The 20363-nt window shown below is 41.4% G+C and overlaps 1 protein-coding gene across 1 annotated transcript in view; it reads right to left on the bottom strand.

Annotated features, from left to right (window-relative positions):
• The window catches only part of NUP133 (nucleoporin 133), a 1231428-nt gene that overhangs the window by 883107 nt on the left and 327958 nt on the right, over positions 1-20363 (bottom strand). The window contains exon 8 of the mRNA XM_078648729.1: positions 13743-13813. Coding sequence (XP_078504855.1) covers positions 13743-13813 — 71 coding nt within the window. The remainder of the gene's footprint in view (positions 1-13742; positions 13814-20363) is intronic.

Genomic DNA, 20363 nt, shown 5'->3' with positions numbered 1-20363 from the left:
ACTGCTTATTGGTATTATATGAATAACAATGTATATGAACGTGCCACTGGTTCATTAACACTCAAATTTTTGCAATTGAAGGACATCCCTATATTTGAACAATTTATGGACGAAGTTGAACCACCTTTGGCTAAAACCATATATCTTCAATATAGATATGGGGTTTTACAAATAAATGCAAATACTTGCCGGTGGGGAAACCCCATTTCCGATGGGAAAGACCCATATTGCAAATTGTTTGAATTGAAACAAAACGAAGACGAGGCACACATTCTATTCTTTTGCCCATTATATAAATCACAACGTATGAAATGGATTAAACCTCTTTGTAAAAATTTGGGCATATGTTCATACAAAGAGGCTGAAAGAATACTTAGATCTTCGACTGTTCGGTTGATAACCTTTGGAGTCAGTCGGTACCTCCTTAGTGTATGCTTGATTAGGAAAAAACATGGACTAAAAACACAGATTATAGCACTTTTAATCACTGGCATTTTAATTATTTAAATGATGTAAATAGTTGTTTTTATTATTAGGTCTTGTAAATCAAATACAAACTGGAAGAAACCCTGTTTATCATGGATGGTGAAAAAAGTAATGTATCCCCACGCAAACTGTAAATAACTTGTGATTTTGTCCGGGGAATTGACACATGTACATACTGAATCTTTTAAAGATGATATTTGTTTTTAAAAAATTATGTTTATAAATGTATTTTTTATGTGTGGCTTTATGGCAAAAATGTCGAATAAAAGCTTTACAACAACAACTATGCTAAAATTACATAGGATCATATCGCCAATATCAATATGGATATACAGGAAAGTGCTAGGATGTAATTGGAAAACGTTGTGAATACTATGTGGTCTCTTTAGCCTTTGATGGGGCTAATATTTTTCACCATAAGAAAATCACAGCCGAAAGGCCATGCTAGTGACCTTCTGCAGTGCGCTCCACATGTGTGTGACTCACCTTAGGGATTCCCACGCTCACTTTTTATTCAACTTTTCCAGGTCAGTGTTTTGGGAAGATAGCTAAAGTGTACACAAGAAACCTGTAATCTTTGCATAAAGATTTATTGGAGAACACAACCTGCCGTCGGTCCTCTCCAAGACGTCAGGAGCAACTGACCGTCTTGTAACCCCGTTTGTCTTACAATCTAAAATGGAACATATGCAAATAACTTGCATAATAACACATCCTCCTCTCTTTTGACCAAATCACCTGCCCTAAATTTGGAATTTCATGTTTCAATGGGCCTTCCTGCAATCTGAGCTCCAGCTTGGAGCCACTCCTTCAACCAAGCAGGAACTAATTTAGTCAAAAGGATTTGGAGCACCCTGCTGACACGTCACAGCTGAATTACCTCATGCATCATGGTCGATGTGGTTCAGTGTTACTCGATTCACACACAGTTCTCACAGTTTGTTGGCCAGTGCCAGTACCAGTATTCTTTTCAAGTGTATCCCTCAGACACGTGTTTCTAGATTTCTCTTTCATCAGTGGGCAAAATGTTCATAGGTCGCTGGACGTGCTGCCGCAGTTTCCTCAGGGTTAGTGCCATTCTCGGCGCGCAGGTGCTCACAGAGCTCGTCAGCTCACGGCCCACGGGAGCCATCTTAAACAGTCAAAGGGATTTGGAGCACCCTGCTGACACGTCACAGCTGAATTAACTCATGGATCATGGTCGATGTGGTTCAGTGTTACTGGCACTGGCCAACAAACTGTGAGAACTGTGTGTGTACCTCTGTCCCCCTTTGGTGGTTGGGCTGCCTGCTGCCGAGGCTGCAATGGCGCAACAGGAGTACTAGGCTGGATTGCTGTTGTGGCCGGGGGTGCGGGGTTAGTTGCCACGTTCGATACGCCCACTGAACTGATTGAATGCAACTCGGGAGTGGGTGACTCCGCTACGCCAGGCAGAGTCAGACCCAGTTCTTGTTCAGCACTAGCAATTTCTTTAGTGAGGGCCCCCACTGCAGATGAGCGGTATGACAATATGGTTTTGCGACTTGTATAGATGTTCTTTCTCATGTCATGCTCTGTTGCATACTACATTTTTGTTTTATTGTGTGGGGAGAGTGGTGCCTCTGTTGCTTCTTTCTGCTTTTTTCTAGGGGTGGCCCCTACAGAGTCCCAGACTCAATCTGTTTCTTTCTTTTGTTTTCATAGGGCTGGGATGACGATAAGGGGGTTACATTTATTTTCACTTTCCTTTTTCATTTATTATTTTTTAACAAGGGTGCTACCATGTTTCCTGCAGTCTAAATCCTCACTGCTCCAATTTGAGAGGAGTCCATTCTGGGGGAATAGATTGAAGAGGATGAGTCAACTGGTCAGAAACCCAGGTGGGAGACTACTGGTGCTGGACTGACGTAAGAGCCAAATAACATTTCCAGGGGCACGAAACTACAAGGAGCATTATCTAAAAATGGTCACGATTTTCATTTGTCAGGTGGCCCATGAGGCCAGGGGCATCAACAGGATCCCCAACATCACCACTTGAGACTGGGAAAATAGCACATAGGTTTAGAGAACAACTATGACTAAACAGCGATAGCTCGAAAACTGTAAGAGCTTGGAGACGCCATTCCAAGAGCTGATGAAACCAGTGCTGCTGCCTAAAGCACAGGATTTAAAATCGGCATTTGATACAGTTACTCCATACATGCTATGGCAAATTGTTTATGATAAATTGACCCCCGAAAAATCTAGTGAGTATGATCATTCATCTCCACAACAAGTATGCTTAAGTATGACATGGTTCGAATGGTGAAACCACAGGAGCTATTCCCATTAACAGGCAAGTTTGTCAAGTGTGCGTGTTGATACCCTGCCTACTTACCTTTTTTTTGTTAATGGTGGAATTATCCATTTTTTGTGGTGCATCCACGAAGCTTCAATGTTAGTTGGAGAAAACAATTGCACTGTATTATTCGCAGATAATACTGATTTTGAAAACTTAATTGGACAGCAAACGTTGTTGAATAGTTTTCTGGACTTCATTGTGATAAAAGGGCTCCATCTCTTTCCCTGCTTTTGATATGGTTTCTCATGAAATCTTACTAGAACAGTTGGAGGATGTCGGGATAACAGAAACAGTTCTCCTTTTGGTTTAAATTGTTTTTATCTAAAGGGTGCAAGTGGTCTATCTTCCACCTTTTACTTCTGGTTTTAAATAACTAGAATATGGAGTCCCACAGGACTCTGCCTTAAATCCCATGCTGTTCAGATTTTTATATGGTCTCTTTGGGGAGAGCTGAGGAAAAATGGGGCTTCAATTTAGTCTCATACAAAGATGACGCCTAGCTAATAAAGTAATTTCAGCAATTTGAGTACACTATTGTAGAGAATTATCAAGAATGTCCAAAGCAGTGGCAAATTGGATGAAACACAGTTGCCTGAAACTTAATTCAGATAAATGTAAAATGTTGGTTATTGGTGATTCTACTCCCCATGATATAAAAACTTTAAAGCCTAATGATCTTTGTGACCCACCAATTCCTAAATCAGTAGCAAGGAATTTGGGGATAAAATTTGATAAACATCTTCATTTTAAATCTCGAATTAGGACCATTACTGCTACCTGTTTTGTAATGACCAGAGCGTTAAAAAAAGACACAAAATGTACTCTCTGAATACACATGTAAATTGGTGGTGCATGCCCTGGTTACCTCCAGGCTGGACTATGCACATGCGCTTTATTTAGGAGTCCCAGTAGTATTGATTAATAAGCGTCAGTTAGTGTAAAATGCTGCTGCCAGACTGGTTTTGGAATTGTCCTAAAAGACAATCCATAAAGGAGAGCCTTTGGCTGCCAATTAATCAAAGGATTTTCTGTAAGACCATGCTAATCCTTTTCAGAGCATTGCGCCACAAAGGACCTAAGTATCTACAGCGAAGATTCAAGATATATACCCCATTGATGGCCCGTCATGCTTCAAATCAAGGAGTGGGCTGCATTACAAGAATGTGCAAAGTAACATCTGGCAGTATTTCCTTTTCCTTTGTGACAGCAAAAGAGTGGAATTCACTGCCTAAAGCTCCAAGATTTCCTAGCTCTGAACATGTTTTTTAAGCAGTGCTGAAAACCCATCTTTTTAGGAATGCCTGCTTATAAAGTCGGTCTGTTTTCTTCTGGTTAAGAGTACCAGAACATTTCCTCGTGAAGCAGCTGCACGCTTTATGAATAGCTCTTTATTCTTTCATTCAAGGTTAATGTGGTGAAAAATAAGCTTATGATTTTCAATTCCCTAAACGTTTTAAGCGCACAATTCATTTAGAGGATATTATTGAACAGGCTTATGAATTTGACTGTTTATGCTTAAGACTTGCTGCAAATTACAGATGGACTAGCCAGGATTTAAAGAATGCTATTTCACTTAATTATAAAGCAAAGACCTCCCTGGATTTTCAAGAAGGATAAACTCATGTCATCTTACCTCCCAATGACGTTCACAAAGCCAAGTGCAGTCTGTTGCCTTGTGTGGTTCTGAACTATGGGGCCCAGTAAATCTAGGGAAGGTGGAGTTTGGAGAAAATAGTTGTCTAAATACAATCTGTTACGATTACCAATGAGCAAAGTAACATTAGAAATTGATTTGAGAATAAGACATATTAACACACAGCAAAATTGAGGCCACTTCCATATCGTTCCACAATCTAACTCTTTCATAGGTCATTACAGGTAATGAGCTAACTGAGATTCCAACTCTTAATATTGTGCATAATCTGACTTGGCTTGGGTACATATGCCAGTCTTTTGATAATGTTGGCCTCATGCATTAAAGGAATACGCTGATGTTATAGCATCTACCATTATCAGAGATATTCCAACTATTTATTATTGACCAGAGCAGACTGCTGGGAATTACGTGTGGTAGTCTTGCGGAAAATGTTCTACCACACAGATCTACTCCCCTTTTTGAGACCTGAATAAACCATAATGAGTCAGTTTGCAAAAATGTTAGTTGTGAAATTCAGACTGAGCTATTTTCACCGGTAAATGGTTCAGGAGTCCATCACTATCAGATTCTTGTTATTATTGTAAACCAATATCTGAAGCAAAAGTACATTTTCAGTTTTATTCATTTTACTACAAGCTCAGGATGAGGTGAGTTACTATGGTTTTTAGGGCTCGGCCTACGTCACCACTTCGTCAGAAGTGGGGCGGAGCTCCGAGCCGTATTGTTAAGGGGCTCAGAATCGTGAAGTAAAAATTCCTCAGTGCGCGAGAATTTTTCGTGGCGTTGTGTGCCATCTGCATGGTCATTGGTCCTCTGACGGCTGTGTTTTTGTAAGTGTTCACGCAATAGGCCCTAGGAATTTTTCTCTATTGACTTCCTGCATTTTCCGTACTTACACGCGCATGAGAATGCCATAAATTCCCAATTACCAGATGTCAGGGTCCATTCGCGCATTCACGACTCTGTAGTTTTCTTGAGCTGTGTGTGCGCGCATGCGGTCTCCCCGTCCAGGGGAATGCCATAAATTCTCAATTAGCAGCTGTCAGAGGTGCCGGTAATTGAAGACAGATGCTTGTTTTTCAATGCTGCTTTATTGCCGTCGCACGTATTTATATATTTATTAACATGCCGATTCTTAGTAAAGTACATGTCAAAGGCTACGAAAAGTAGGTTATTGCAGTGAACTATATTAATAATGGCAAACCCTTGTTTTTCAATGCTGCTTTATTGCCGTAGCACGTATTTATATATTTATTAACATGCCGATTCTTAGTAAAGTACATGTCAAAGGCTAAGAAAAGTAGGTTATTGCAGTGAACTATATTAATAATGGCAAACCCTTAGTTACAGGACATAAGGATTATTATAGTGTGAGTGCAGAGTGGTGAGTGCCGAGTGGTGAGTGCCGAGTGGTGAGTGCCGAGTGGTGAGTGCCGAGTGGTGAGTGCCGAGTGGTGAGTGCAGAGTGAGTGTGCAGAGTGCAGAGTAGTGAGAGCAGAGTGAGTGTGCAGAGTGCAAAGTAGTGAGTGCAGAGTAGGTAGTGCAGAGTAGTGAGTGCAGAATAGTGAGTAGTGAGTGCAGAATAGTGAGTAGTGAGTGCAGAGTAGTGAGTGCAGAGTAGTGAGTAGTGAGTGAAGAGTAGTGAGTAGTGAGTGCAGAGTAGTGAGTGAGTGCTGAGTAGTGAGTACAGAGTAGTGAGTGCATAGTAGTGAGTAGTGAGTGCAGAGTAGTGAGTAGTGAGTGCAGAGTAGTGAGTGCAGAGTAGTGAGTAGTGAGTGCAGAGTAGTTAGAAGTGAGTAGTAAGTGCAGAGTAGTGAGTGCAGAGTAGTGAGTAGTGAGTGCAGAGTAGTGAGTGCAGAGTAGTGAGTGCAGAGTAGTGCGTGCAGAGTAGTGAGTGCAGAGTAGTGAGTAGTGAGTGCAGAGTAGTGAGTAGTGAGTATTGAGTGCAGAGTAGTGAGTGCAGAGTAGTGAGTGCAGAGTAGTGAGTAGTGAGTGCAGAGTAGTGAGTAGTGAGTAGTGAGTGCAGAGTAGTTAGAAGTGAGTAGTGAGTGCAGAGTAGTGAGTGCAGATTAGTGAGTAGTGAGTGCATTCCAAGAGCTGATGAAACCAGTGCTGCTGCCTAAAGCACAGGATTTAAAATCGGCATTTGATACAGTTACTCCATACATGCTATGGCAAGTTGTTTATGATAAATTGACCCCCGAAAAATCTAGTGAGTCTGATCATTCATCTCCACAACAAGTATGCTTAAGTATGATATGGTTCGAATGGTGAAACCACAGGAGCTATTCCCATTAACAGGCAAGTTTGTCAAGTGTGCGTGTTGATACCCTGCCTACTTACCTTTTTTTTGTTAATGGTGGAATTATCCATTTTTTGTGGTGCATCCACGAAGCTTCAATGTTAGTTGGAGAAAACAATTGCACTGTACTATTCGCAGATAATACTGATTTTGAAAACCTAATTGGACAGCAAACGTTGTTGAATAGTTTTCTGGACTTCATTGTGATAAAAGGGCTCCATCTCTTTCCCTGCTTTTGAAATGGTTTCTCATGAAATCTTACTAGAACAGTTGGAGGATGTCGGGATAACAGAAACAGTTCTCCTTTTGGTTTAAATTGTTTTTATCTAAAGGGTGCAAGTGGTCCATCTTCCACCTTTTACTTCTGGTTTTAAATAACTAGAATATGGCGTCCCACAGGACTCTCCCTTAAATCCCATGCTGTTCAGATTTTTATATGGTCCCTTTGGGGAGAGCTGAGGAAAAATGGGGCTTCAATTTAGTCTCATACAAAGATGACGCCTAGCTAATAAAGTAATTTCAGCAATTTGAGTACACTATTGTAGAGAATTATCAAGAATGTCCAAAGCAGTGGCAAATTGGATGAAACACAGTTGCCTGAAACTTAATTCAGATAAATGTAAAATGTTGGTTATTGGTGATTCTACTCCCCATGATATAAAAACTTTAAAGCCTAATGATCTTTGTGACCCACCAATTCCTAAATCAGTAGCAAGGAATTTGGGGATAAAATTTGATAAACATCTTCATTTTAAATCTCGAATTAGGACCATTACTGCTACCTGTTTTGTAATGACCAGAGCGTTAAAAAAAGACACAAAATGTACTCTCTGAATACACATGTAAATTGGTGGTGCATGCCCTGGTTACCTCCAGGCTGGACTATGCACATGCGCTTTATTTAGGAGTCCCAGTAGTATTGATTAATAAGCGTCAGTTAGTGTAAAATGCTGCTGCCAGACTGGTTTTGGAATTGTCCTAAAAGACAATCCATAAAGGAGAGCCTTTGGCTGCCAATTAATCAAAGGATTTTCTGTAAGACCATGCTAATCCTTTTCAGAGCATTGCGCCACAAAGGACCTAAGTATCTACAGCGAAGATTCAAGATATATACCCCATTGATGGCCCGTCATGCTTCAAATCAAGGAGTGGGCTGCATTACAAGAATGTGCAAAGTAACATCTGGCAGTATTTCCTTTTCCTTTGTGACAGCAAAAGAGTGGAATTCACTGCCTAAAGCTCCAAGATTTCTTAGCTCTGAACATGTTTTTCAAGCAGTGCTGAAAACCCATCTTTTTACGAATGCCTGCTTATAAAGTCGGTCTGTTTTCCTCTGCTTAAAAGTACCAGAACATTTCCTCGTGAAGCAGCTGCACGCTTTATGAATAGCTCTTTATTCTTTCATTCAAGGTTAATGTGGTGAAAAATAAGCTTATGATTTTCAATTCCCTAAACATTTTAAGCGCACAATTCATTTAGAGGATATTATTGAACAGGCTTATGAATTTGACTGTTTATGCTTAAGACTTGCTGCAAATTACAGATGGACTAGCCAGGATTTAAAGAATGCTATTTCACTTAAATATAAAGCAAAGACCTCCCTGGATTTTCAAGAAGGATAAACTCATGTCATCTTACCTCCCAATGACGTTCACAATGCCCAAGTGCAATCTGTTGCCTTGTGTGGTTCTGAACTATGGGGCCCAGTAAATCTGGGGAAGGTGGAGTTTGGAGAAAATAGATGTCTAAATACAATCTGTTACGATTACCAATGAGCAAAGTAACATTAGAAATTGATTTGAGAATATGACATATTAACACATAGCAAAATTGAGGCCACTTCCATATCGTTCCACAATCTAACTTTGCCATAGGTCATTACAGGTAATGAGCTAACTGAGATTCCAACTCTTAATATTGTGCATAATTTGACTTGGCTTGGGTACATATGCCAGTCTTTTGAAACTGTTGGCCTCATGCATTAAAGGAATACGCTGATGTTATAGCAACTACCATTATCAGAGATATTCCAACTATTTATTATTGACCAGAGCAGAATGCTGGGAACTACGTGTGGTAGTCTTGCGGAAAATGTTCTACCACACAGATGTACACCCCTTTTTGAGACCTGAATAAACCATAATGAGTCTCAGTTTGCAAAAATGTTAGTTGTAAAATTCAGGCTGATCTATTTTCATCGGTAAATGGTTTAGGAGTCCATCACTATCAGATTCCTGTTATTATTGTAAACCAATATCTGAAGCAAAAGTACATTTTCAGTTTTATTAATTTTACTACAAGCTCAGGATGAGGTGAGTTACTATGTCTTTTTGGAACATGTGCACACTAAGCTGTATAGTTGCTTTCTGTGTAGATAAATTAGATACATCCCCTTTGGTTGTTGCCCTGAACCGATATTCACATTCTTCCTGGATAATTCGAATGAAAAAATTAGGCAATGCACCATGAAATGTCTTACTTTGACACTTTAAGAATATGAATGTGTGTGGAATTGTTTAATTTTGTAGTATCTCTTACCAAACATTTGAAGTCCTAGATAATACAATGAATGGTTATTATTTAGCACCACAGCTATTTCCATGACAAAAAGTGATAATATGATGGCTAGTAGCATGATAACATCTCATACCAAACAAGGGAGGGAAGAGGGTCCAAGGGACATACAAATATTTAAAGCCCACTCCTGGTTCAAGTCCCCAGCTCACTACATGATACACAAAGAGAACACAGGGGGTCTAAAGCTACACTATGTGTGGCTCGCTAACCTAGACTCAAGTAAATACTACAAAGTTGGTGCCCTAATCACCCTAGGTAGCCAAAAAGTGGAGTGCAAAACCACAACGGCTCTGTGTGCATGAACTCACGTACATACAGTGCCAATTTACTCAATCCCGAAAGCTCGTAAGTGGATAACCATCAAATTGAACTTCGTGATCAGTCATATCATCTGGCTCACCAATATCACGTGAAAGGCCTTGTTTAACGACAGATATCTGTTTTTGCTGTCGCCTGCACTGTTCTGTTTTTAATTAGGGGGTGTGTCTTTTGCCTAATAAAGATTTTTTAGGACACTCCACTCTATTTTACATTCACCACATTTTTGTTTGCACTGCATATTCACTTATTTAAGCACCATCAATGATCAGCCACTGTATGATCGTCCATAAGTGCCTATGGACTCATCTCTGCTCCACGATCAACTCCGTGTTTGAATGGTCTCGATGATCAAGGGACCTTTCACGTGATATTGGTGAGCCAGATGATCTGACTGATCACGAAGTTCAATTTGATGGTTATCCACTTACGAGCTTTCGGGATTGAGTATAGTAGCATGATAAGTCATTGCTCAATTGAAATTATGACATTTTATGTCACCAAATGTCAAATGTTTTACTAAAGTTCTCAAAGCTACTACTGTTTTATGTAGCACATTTTTATAGGTAAGCATCCAGAGATAAATTGATGATTATAATGACTACTGTGAAAGGTTGTCCCACCAGTAATACTCCCTGCCCTTGAGCTAGTAACTTAATTTAACTGTGGAGGAGAAAGTGCTTCAGCCAACACAGGCAGTACATCACCTAATAGAGGATGTCTGACAGGGGTAGGACGTTCATGGTTATTCCCGCTCCATACCCGGACTGACAAACTCAATGAGAAGACCTACTGCTCCCAGATGAGCTAGAAGAAGTTATGCAGCCTCTGGGGAGGATAGGAATAGGCCCTAGGCCAACACTGGCTGACTGAAGCCAGCTTGAAAGATGCATAAACGAAGTGTGTTTCTTAGGAGGAAAGTAATCTTGAAGTGTGGCAGCCAGAACTACAAAGAAACAACTTGAAGTTCAAAGCTAAAGATCTGCATAGATGCCCCCCTGGACTGAAAGTAACATTTTTCCTTTGAGACCCACGCTTTACAATAGTGTCCTGATGGTTTTAGCCGTACACCAGCTTGTGGTGTTCTTGTGAAATCTTGTGTAAAGAAAAAAACTGAACAAAAAATATTGCAAATGGCTTAGAGCCTGCCCATTATTTACCATTACTTAATACTTGTTGGCTTCCAGGTCACTCTTGTGTCCTTCCTACTAATCAGTCAGAGCCTCCTGCTTCTTCCTGCTTTCTCTTGGGGCTTCAGCATCGTGTCTGCTGAGAAGCGTGAACCAAGTACAGCTTTCTATCTGCAGCCAGTGTCTTTCCACTGGCAGCAGGCTACTGCAGGTACTTTTTTAAAATGTACTTTTGGACACGCATTTCGAAGAGTGCATCTCTCTCCAGTCGGTGTCCTGCCCTCCTGCTCTTCCCTCTTGTTGTTTTCCTCACCCAACCCCCCCCCCCGGCGTCCCCCCAGTGTCCATTGTTGGTGCCCGATCCCACCTCCTTCCTCCTGCTGTCCGTTGTTGCTCCTCTGGTTCGTTTGTCACAACCCTTTCCCGATGTTCATTCTTGTTGCTCCCTCCTCCTCTTCAGCTCCCTCGTGTTGCTTGTAGTCGCTTTTTGTAATGTCCCCTATGGCCCTCCTGTCTGCGATGGCCACGACTTAAATCTTTTTTTTTTTTTTTTACTTTGCTGCTGTACAACATATTTAAAAAACACTGACAACGTCTATAGGTCTTGCATAGGCAAAAACTATTGGCTTTGCCAATGCTCGTTAAAGCTGCAGTTGCCACCGACCTTAAATCTCACTTTACAATCCCTGTTGGGGTACCTGTGGCACGAACCCTTGGATGGACCTACCATCCGAAAATCTTCATGGTAACAAGTCAGTGCCATACGGTGGTTCCGTGAAATTTGGTATACTCTCTACATCTGGCACCAATTTCTCGGTGTGTCCCCATGGTCCCCCTTTGCAGAGACTGCGCAGAGTCCGAGGAATCCCATTATTACAATTGCATCTGTTTTAAACTGGACATCAGCACTGCTATGTGAACTTATGTTTCACACACTAAAGTATTTTAGGCCTTGGGTGACATACCAGTTGCAGTTTGAAAGGCAGGGTTTTTTTTCTTCTTTTTCTTTGTCTTTCTGCGAGAAACCCAGTTGTATGGGCTCAAATCCACCAAGCTGTCATACCTGCCTGTATTTGGTCTGTTACCACTGGCCGACTGGGAGTGAACCACGTGCAATGAAGCCCAAGATTAAAACAGAGAAAACCTTAGTTAACCAAAGTAGCTATATATATATATTCTTTTTTTTACTGAACAGTGACTATTCCAACAGGAAATATTGCACATAGCAATAGAATCCCAGAACATAAGAACAAACGGGTAAGGAAGTAGACTGATACATTTATTCTTAATAAGGTGCACTGTGAATAGAGAATTAAGATAACACACAGTCTGCACAGTGGTACCGGCAAACAAATTAGACAGACTAGTACACATATACTTGAAGATATTTGTAATAGAGGAATCAGGGATAGGAGGGCACAGGTGACAAAACACTGATTCAATGAGGCCACTCTGGCTATAACAGGTGTATATCAAAGCAGTAAGAGAGGTGGTGGAGCATAGTTCAGCTCTAATTCTATTTCAGAAGGAAGGGCCAAGTATCTGAAATGACAGAAATTGTGAGGCAGCAGAGGGAGGTTAAGAGAAGACAAGGAGGTTCTGGGTAGACAAGCAAAGTTGCACAAGATTGTGCATCTGTTCTGCATTTGTGTTGAGCAGCAGGAAGATGCATCATTTATGGCTTTCAATCCTAGAATGAGTAGAAAACCCTTTTTTGCTGATGGCCAGCACATCTAGTGACAATCCCAGGATTTAAGGGTGTGCCTGGAAAGGTTATAAAAGGTTCTTCTTGCTTTATCTAGTGGTAGAAATGAATATTGAGGAAGGCAAAGTAGTAGCCTACAGCAATAACCTTATTGGCCCAGACCCAGTTCTGAAAATAAAGCTGTGTGAAGGGTGGTGAGGACAGATTTTGCAAATATTGAGCACTTGGAATCTGGTAGCAGATGCTGTTAATGTCAGAAGCTATTAATGTCATAAAAGATTTTAAACTCACAGTTGGGAAGAATAAAATGCCGTGATTTATTGCTAAAAGTTGGGGAGGACTAAAACATGAAGAAACTAGAATATGAATTGTATGATTTCAGATTATGATGGAAAGTATATTATTTTGTTTTAGATGAGTTGAGCGGGTTGCCATCCAGTATCAATAGGGATGGGTGAAATTCCAGAGCATAAAGTGAATAGTGGAAATTTCGCTAGTGTGTTTTTTCCACACGCACAGTGGAATTGGACCTAAACGGCTGCTCCATTTGTGATTTACAACTGAAACCTGCCCATAAAGGCTTGGGAAGATGCGAAAGATGGAGAATGTCTTGTATGCTACTTTCTTCAAAGTATCAGGCAAAATGTAGCTTAACAACACGTTCAAAAAAGCTCTTTCTGTACGTTAACCATCCAACTGCGATGCTAAGGGAGATGAGACAACCTTTTAGTCACACTAACTTTTTAAATAACTATATGGAATGGAGAGAGACTGAACCCTGCACTTTGCATTAAACCAAACAGTACCCAAAAACCTTTGCAAAAATTTAAAAACAAAGATTACTAGCCCTTCACCATAAGAACAAAGAAATGGCATACCCTGGAACAATGTCGCAGCTTGTGCTAACGTGGCCAAAATCGGGTCATTTAACAACTTTGGCCTCAAACGCTGCAAGAGGTGTATTAAACCGCAGTTCAGAACCAGCTGTATAAAGAGGTCACTCTCATTTACCTAAAAATGCTGGTCATTCTATTGTTAGTACCATGGTTACTTCCTGTTGTTTTGCTCCAAAAAGAGTTCAACATGCCAAGCAAGGCTAAAGTAGCAGTATGCTTTACTGAGCTTAAAGTGGCAGAAATACTTGGTGCAAATTTAAAGAAATAACCACATATTTCATGCATGATCAATATTTCATTCTCAATAAGCATCAGCCTTGCTTGTACCAAGCAATAAGAAACAAATCTTACTTGTTTTGCTGTAAATCCAAGTACTGAATATTCACTCCATCCTTAATGCCTTCATAGTTGTTTTCAGATCCCTAAAAACAGAAAATCAAGCATATGGTAAAAATACAAACCCCGGTAATACAACCCCTTTGGGTGACGGTACACACCACACTACAAACAGTCACAGGCCTCACAGATTTCCACATATGCGAGGCATGCGCCTTAGGCATTTTTAGGCGCCAAAAAAGCAAGAAAGTAGAGACCAAATTGGCCCTGTTGGCCATCCTGCTAGTAAAACGTAGTATTGCAATGCACTGGCGCGCAACAGAGGGTACACCAATAGCAGCATGGTGGGGGTGGTAAAGAAATGGGCGGCGGCGGAAGAAGACCTTATTCGTCAGGAGGAAGCTCGAGGTACACGCAAGCGTCCTATATCCATAGAATGGGCGATGATCCTACATAAATTTAAGCAAGTACACCCTGATGGCGTGGAAACCCAACAGGACACACAGGCGATGCCCGGACCAGGCGCACCCTGAACCACCTGTGCAGCCTCCCCTCCCCGGCTACACCAGCGCACCCCCACCCCACGATCCGGGAACATGCACCAACGATCAGGGTAGCACAGTCTGTATACACTGGTGGGCAAGCTACGGAGCTCCACTACATTGACCCTGCCGTATGCGCCCCGCGCCCCCCCTCCCCCCACTATCCCGTCATTCCCTTGGTTCCAAATCCCCATGTTCAGTTACGTTTATGGATTTCCACTTACAGACACCCTTTGCAGGGACTATGGACTAGAGACTGTCATACGGATGAGGAGAAGCGGCAACTATGCCAGCAACCACCTCCTCGGTAACTCTCAGCATCCTCCATAGAGAGGGTGTGAGATTACACTCCAAGGATAGAGTATATCCGTACCTACTCGGGGGATTCCCATGCTACTATTTATCGTGACAATGATAACACTGAATGTAATGTTGTAACAATCGAATATGGTATGACTAATGTTTGACATGTCTAAGATTGAAATCCAAATAAAAAGGTTTATGAAAAAAAAATATTAAAAATACAAACAAAACTTTAAAGTACAATCTTATCCTGAAAGCAGACTACGCAAAACACTGAAAACATCAGTGCTACAACAGACGTGACTTCACAGTTGTATCTCAGTGTTATTGAATAGACTGACCCACCAACCCCACAGTAAACTAATTTGAAAAACGAATTAATCTTTTCCTTTAATACAGCTCTCAGAGTCTTTGGCTAGTTAAAGTGTTTTAAAATTCCTGTTCTCAGTAGCCATCTTAATAAGTCTCACCTACAGCAGCTTTTAGCTTTCGTTGTCCTCCACTAGATCACAGAATCCCTTACCGTCCTTTTAATACTATAACGTTTCTGTTCAGAGGGAACTGTTTTGCTTTCAGCATTCCATGAGGGTGCGTGTTTCCTGGCTTTCTCTCAGGTGTGCTGCTTCCCCAAAGATGCGCCTTCCCTCTTAGCCCTCCATGTGCTGCCTCCAATCACCCAACTACTGCTTCCCCTCCATGTCCCTTCTTTTGCTTATTTATTTTTAATTTCCTCCTCTGTCTCAAGTTCTTCCTCTGTTGCTCCCACCCCAACTGTTACTCCCCTCATGTAATGATTTGTCCCACACCAGTTACCTCCACCATTGCATCATGGTCCTCTGAAGAAGAAAAAAACCTTTTAAATTTTTTGGAGTGCCTGCAAGCTGCCATTTACTCCTGGGTCACTATTTTTTAACAAGTGCTTTTGTACATGCTTAAGATTATTTTTTTTATTTACCTTACATACTACCTCTCCAAGTGGCATCCCCCAACTTGAAACAGGTAAGCGTAAAATGTAAACAAAACGGTAGCTGCATCAATCCCTGTGCATCTGAATGCATGAAGAAACACGCAAGGCCACCACAGCATTGTGACCTATACACATGCATACAGGTCATTGCACTTTTTTTTTTTGCACAGCAATAGCAAAGCCAGGTTGAAAAAGTACTATCCATTTGCTTTGCCAATACTGGTCGTTTTACTTTTTGAATCCAAACAGGAATATATACCTCATTCCAAAAGGGAAGGCGAGATTTGATTATGTAGGAGTAGTAAATATTCCTTGAATGGTTAAGAAATGGTAGTCCCAGAGTGATCTTCCTTTTTATAATAAAAAAAATCTAGCCCCCATCCAGGAATGGAGCTATTTACTGAGCATAACATATCTGGTGATGACGTCATTGTCAAGGCTCAGGCTGGACCCCAATCCTCCAAACTAACTTGTCTGTACACATACAGGCAGAGATTGCACTGGGAGGCAGAGACAATAGAACCCTCACCAAAAAGTCCTTCTCTACGCAAAAAAGGAGGGTGAATGCAGCGCCCCTAGATTGTTGAATACATTATAAGCAGTAAGCATTGGGAGTTTCATTTGGGGTTGCAGAATCAGTATTGTGCTTGATAACTGGTTCTTACACAAGGTCAAGAAGTAAATAGGCCTAGGTATGAAAGCGCCTTGAATATCATTCTTTCTGATCCGGCATAGTTACAGTTAAGCAACATATAAGTGTAGTATAAGCCACACAATACAAGTGCCAGGCCAGCCAGAACAATGCACTGAGCCTCTAAAGCCATAGCTCAGGCTGCTCTGCATCATGAAATTGTGACATGGCACGTGGTGACTACTAGCTTCAGAAGCAAACAACTTCAGCATGACAATAAAATGAGGAATTTTGTAAGCCGAGTTTTAAAATTCACTAACCCTTAAAAATAAACCAATGGAAGAAGTTACTTCCGTTCAGTAGCACTCTTTCTAGTTGATACTCTAACCGAAGACTCTTCACTTCTTGAATCCCCAGGTGCCAGACCGGACCCAGAAAAACTTTTTGCATCATTGGACTCTGTTGATTCCATCCCTCCTTCAGCAGTGATAACAGGCAGCCGCAAATAGGTTCCGCCATGACACACAAATGTCAGTTTATTGCAGATAATTTTTATGCCCTCAGATATGGAGCGATCAACAAATGAACGTGTTGACAGTATGCAAACACCCCCTGCCTCCCACACACAAATAGTGGGGGGTCTGGAAAGTAGACTTTACACCAGGAAGGCCTACAGGTCCAAGAGGGCAAAAATACAATTGCTGTGTATCTGAAAGCCGATACAACAGCACCTGGTGATGCCATGGACAGGCGCCAATTCAACAACTTAGCAAATGTTCAAAACCATAACACCTCTAGCCAGAGTCATTGGCAGAAGAGGAGGATGAATTGAGGGGCATTCCACCACTAACAGGGGAACGCAGGATTAATTTTACGGCCACTGGATTCAAACTACCCTCTCTAAGAGTCAGTAAAGGGTATGTAATGGTCGCACTATTTCTGACCCAGATCGAGCCCCTACTTTCAGGAGAGGACCCCATACAAGTGTTATCGATTTTGTTATCTTAGATGTGAGACTATGGCCACTTCTGATCGATAAGCAAGTGAATCGGCGAACAGATAGTGACCATGGCTCCCTGGTCCTAACACTAACCGAGGCATCTCTGGAAAGGAATACAAATATTTGCAACACAATAGTGCCAGAACCCATATTAGCTAGCAATCGACATTATGTCTCATGGCTTAATGTTTTGTCTAATCAAAAATTGTTGTCCCAGATTTATGAGTCATTTGTTAAGTTTTTGTCTAATTATGTAGGGTGCACAGTAGCCCAATCTAGAACAGAAAAAATGTCAAGCTACCAACATCATATTCCTGTGGTTATGGTTGTCCCACTTCTCAGATCTTTATACGGTCAAAGTTGACAATAATATGGGGCCATGTTGCGACCAGATGATTACTCTAGACACATTTAGTCCTGTTGTCACAGAAGCAGATAACCACGATGTTGATTTTAGCTTAGGCTATACAGCTAGAGCCATTGCCTCCTAAAATCTGCTATGGTGCCCAGCCCGGAATGATAATGCACAAAAGATCTTTGCCAAACAAGTTCCTCAGAAACTGTTAAACTGGGTGGAATCAAATAATATCTTATCTACTCTTCAACCAGGGTTTAGATCAAAGAATACTACTTCTGATCACATTTTTAGACTCACCATATTATATTGGAACTATATTTTATTACGTCATCAAAAGCTCTATGTGGCGTTTATAGATCTTAGAACTGCCTTTGATCTTATTCCACGTGGCAAATTGTGGCTTGTCTTATCAACTATGGGGGTTCCAGGGAATCCGATTCACCTTATGTCTCAAGTCCATAATACCAACTTTGCCCAGGTTTGGTGTGGGCATATGGGTGAATTAACTGAACGCATTCCTATTCAGCATGGTGTGCGTCAAGGGTGCATTCTCACACCTACGCTATTCACCCTTTATATGAATTACTTAGTAGACACCTTGAGGAATTGCAATAATGACTCTCCAGCCCAGAGCAACAAAAAGGTTCCTATTCTATTATTTGCAGATGATTCCCTTCTTATTTCCAAGACACTCATGGGGCTCCAGTTCCTGGTTGATACATTTTAGGCTTCTGCATGTCCAGGAGCTTGGAGCTTGGAGCTCAATATGAATAAGATTTAATACATGGTGGTTGGAAAGGGAATGGTTACAACATCGATTATTTAAGTAGGTGAAGAAGCTTTGGAGTGGGTGCAGAGTTTAGATTATTTCGGGTAAAAGTAATGGAGAATCTCAAGTGGAAAAAAATAACTTAGCAAAAGCTCACTACTAATTGAGCATAGATCGAATGCTATTATTGGATTGTACAGGCAAATGAGCTCGTGCTCCGTCTCACCAGCCCTTGAAGTATATTGTGCTAAGGCCCAAGAAGCCGCAGTCTATGGTGCTGAGACCTGGGTTGCACTGATGTTTCTTTACTATGTGTTGCAGAAAATAAGTTTGTGAGACAGCTGGTCTCTGTCCCTACCAGTTCACCGCTAATTCCCCTATATTTTGATTTAGGATTAAAAAGAATTGCCGATTTGGCCGCACTCAAACCGCTTGTTTATTGGGTTCATTAATGGGTTACAAGATTAAGTCAATTTACTCTCTTGTAGATTTACTTAATGTAGGCGGTGTCCAGTCAGTTCCTTGGGTCATGTTGGTTTCCGATTGGCTGGGTAAATTGGGATTGTAAAGTCTATTGGATGATCGATAAACATCCGTAAAGCTTATATCAATATCCTGAAATCCTGTTATTGGTCACACATCCAGTGTGATTATGCTAATAACAAGCTAACTGGCTACCTGACAAATAGGTTCCTAGATATCTAGCCTTGCCTACGCTTTGCGGAAATTTTAGGTTTTGTTTGTCCACCCTTAGTGAAAAGCTTGTATATACGTTTTCGATTTAGCATTCTCCGTCTGAGATCTTTCACTACCAAATGGAATAAGGACTTTGTCTCTAATTTTTGCCTGGCCTGTGGCTCGATTAGCGAAGAAGAGATACACATACTGTTTTTTCACACTGGGTATATTGGGCCACGCCGTAAATGGGTCGGCCCAATATGTCGAGATCTGGGTGTGACAAGATACCTTGTTGCTTACAGAATTTTAAAGAGATATACCTCCCCTGTAATTGATCTTGCTAGAGAAACTCAGTGAACAAGATGTACTCTGAATACTAATTGAATTTTAACTTGTATATATTTTTAACCCCCTTAGCCAAGTTTTGCACTAATTGTATATAGGAATGGACTTGAAGAAGTTTTGATTTTACTGTATTATTGAGCCACTAGTTCATTTTAAACCTTGTGTCAAACACGGAGGTCCTTTCTTTCTGTCTGTTAGCACATAGCCTAAGTTTAGCTTTGCACTATTTGTATATAGGCATGGATTCGAAATGGCAATGATTTGATCTCAAGTCTATTTTGAACTGCATTTTAACGTTAAATATTGCTTGAGACACAGACAAATGGTGCAGTTTCAACAGTCTGAAATGCTTTTCTACAATAAGTAGCAGAGGCCTTTGATTTCCACCTCATCCAGGTGGGCACCCGAGCCCAGAAAAATGTCTGTTAATAACGTGATCTCCGGATGGTGCAGGCAGAACAGTCTGATGTGACGTCTGTCATCCCCGACCAACGGTCCCAGTCTGCCTCCTCCAATATGCAGATGCTGTCAAAGAGTCGAACCCTAGTGTTGGGTCCACTGAGGGGAAGGTTCCACTGCAGAATCTGAATGTGCCAACAAGCATGAGACATGAGCAGTATAAATGAGGCCAGGAAACCAGTAATCCAAAGAACTATGAGTGCCAGAATCAGGGTACGAGCTCGACATATCAGGATCACTGCATGAATGCCCTGGAATCTTCGGGGAGGTGGAAACACTTTAAAAGCCACAGTGTTCAGGATGGCCCCTAACTTGTACAGAGGGTGAAGAGGGGTGCCAGAACCTCTGTCAATCCTGGGGGTTGAGGCCTTTAACTCTGGATGTCCCAGGGCCCGACATTCTATGAACCCTGAGCAACTGGGCCAAGTACCTCTTCTGTACTGGACTCTCAGGAACAGTGTTGTATGAGCAGTTCGAGGCTCCCTTGGTGGGGCGAGGTAAGGGTGGAGGGGGAAGGGGGGGGAATGGATAAAGGAGAGTAAACACAGGCTCACAACTCAACATCGCAGCGCCAATAAAACGTT

The sequence above is a fragment of the Lissotriton helveticus genome, chromosome 6 (assembly GCF_964261635.1).
Source record: "Lissotriton helveticus chromosome 6, aLisHel1.1, whole genome shotgun sequence".
Taxonomy (NCBI): Eukaryota; Metazoa; Chordata; class Amphibia; order Caudata; family Salamandridae; genus Lissotriton; species Lissotriton helveticus.
This window is presented reverse-complemented; position numbering and strand designations above follow the sequence as displayed.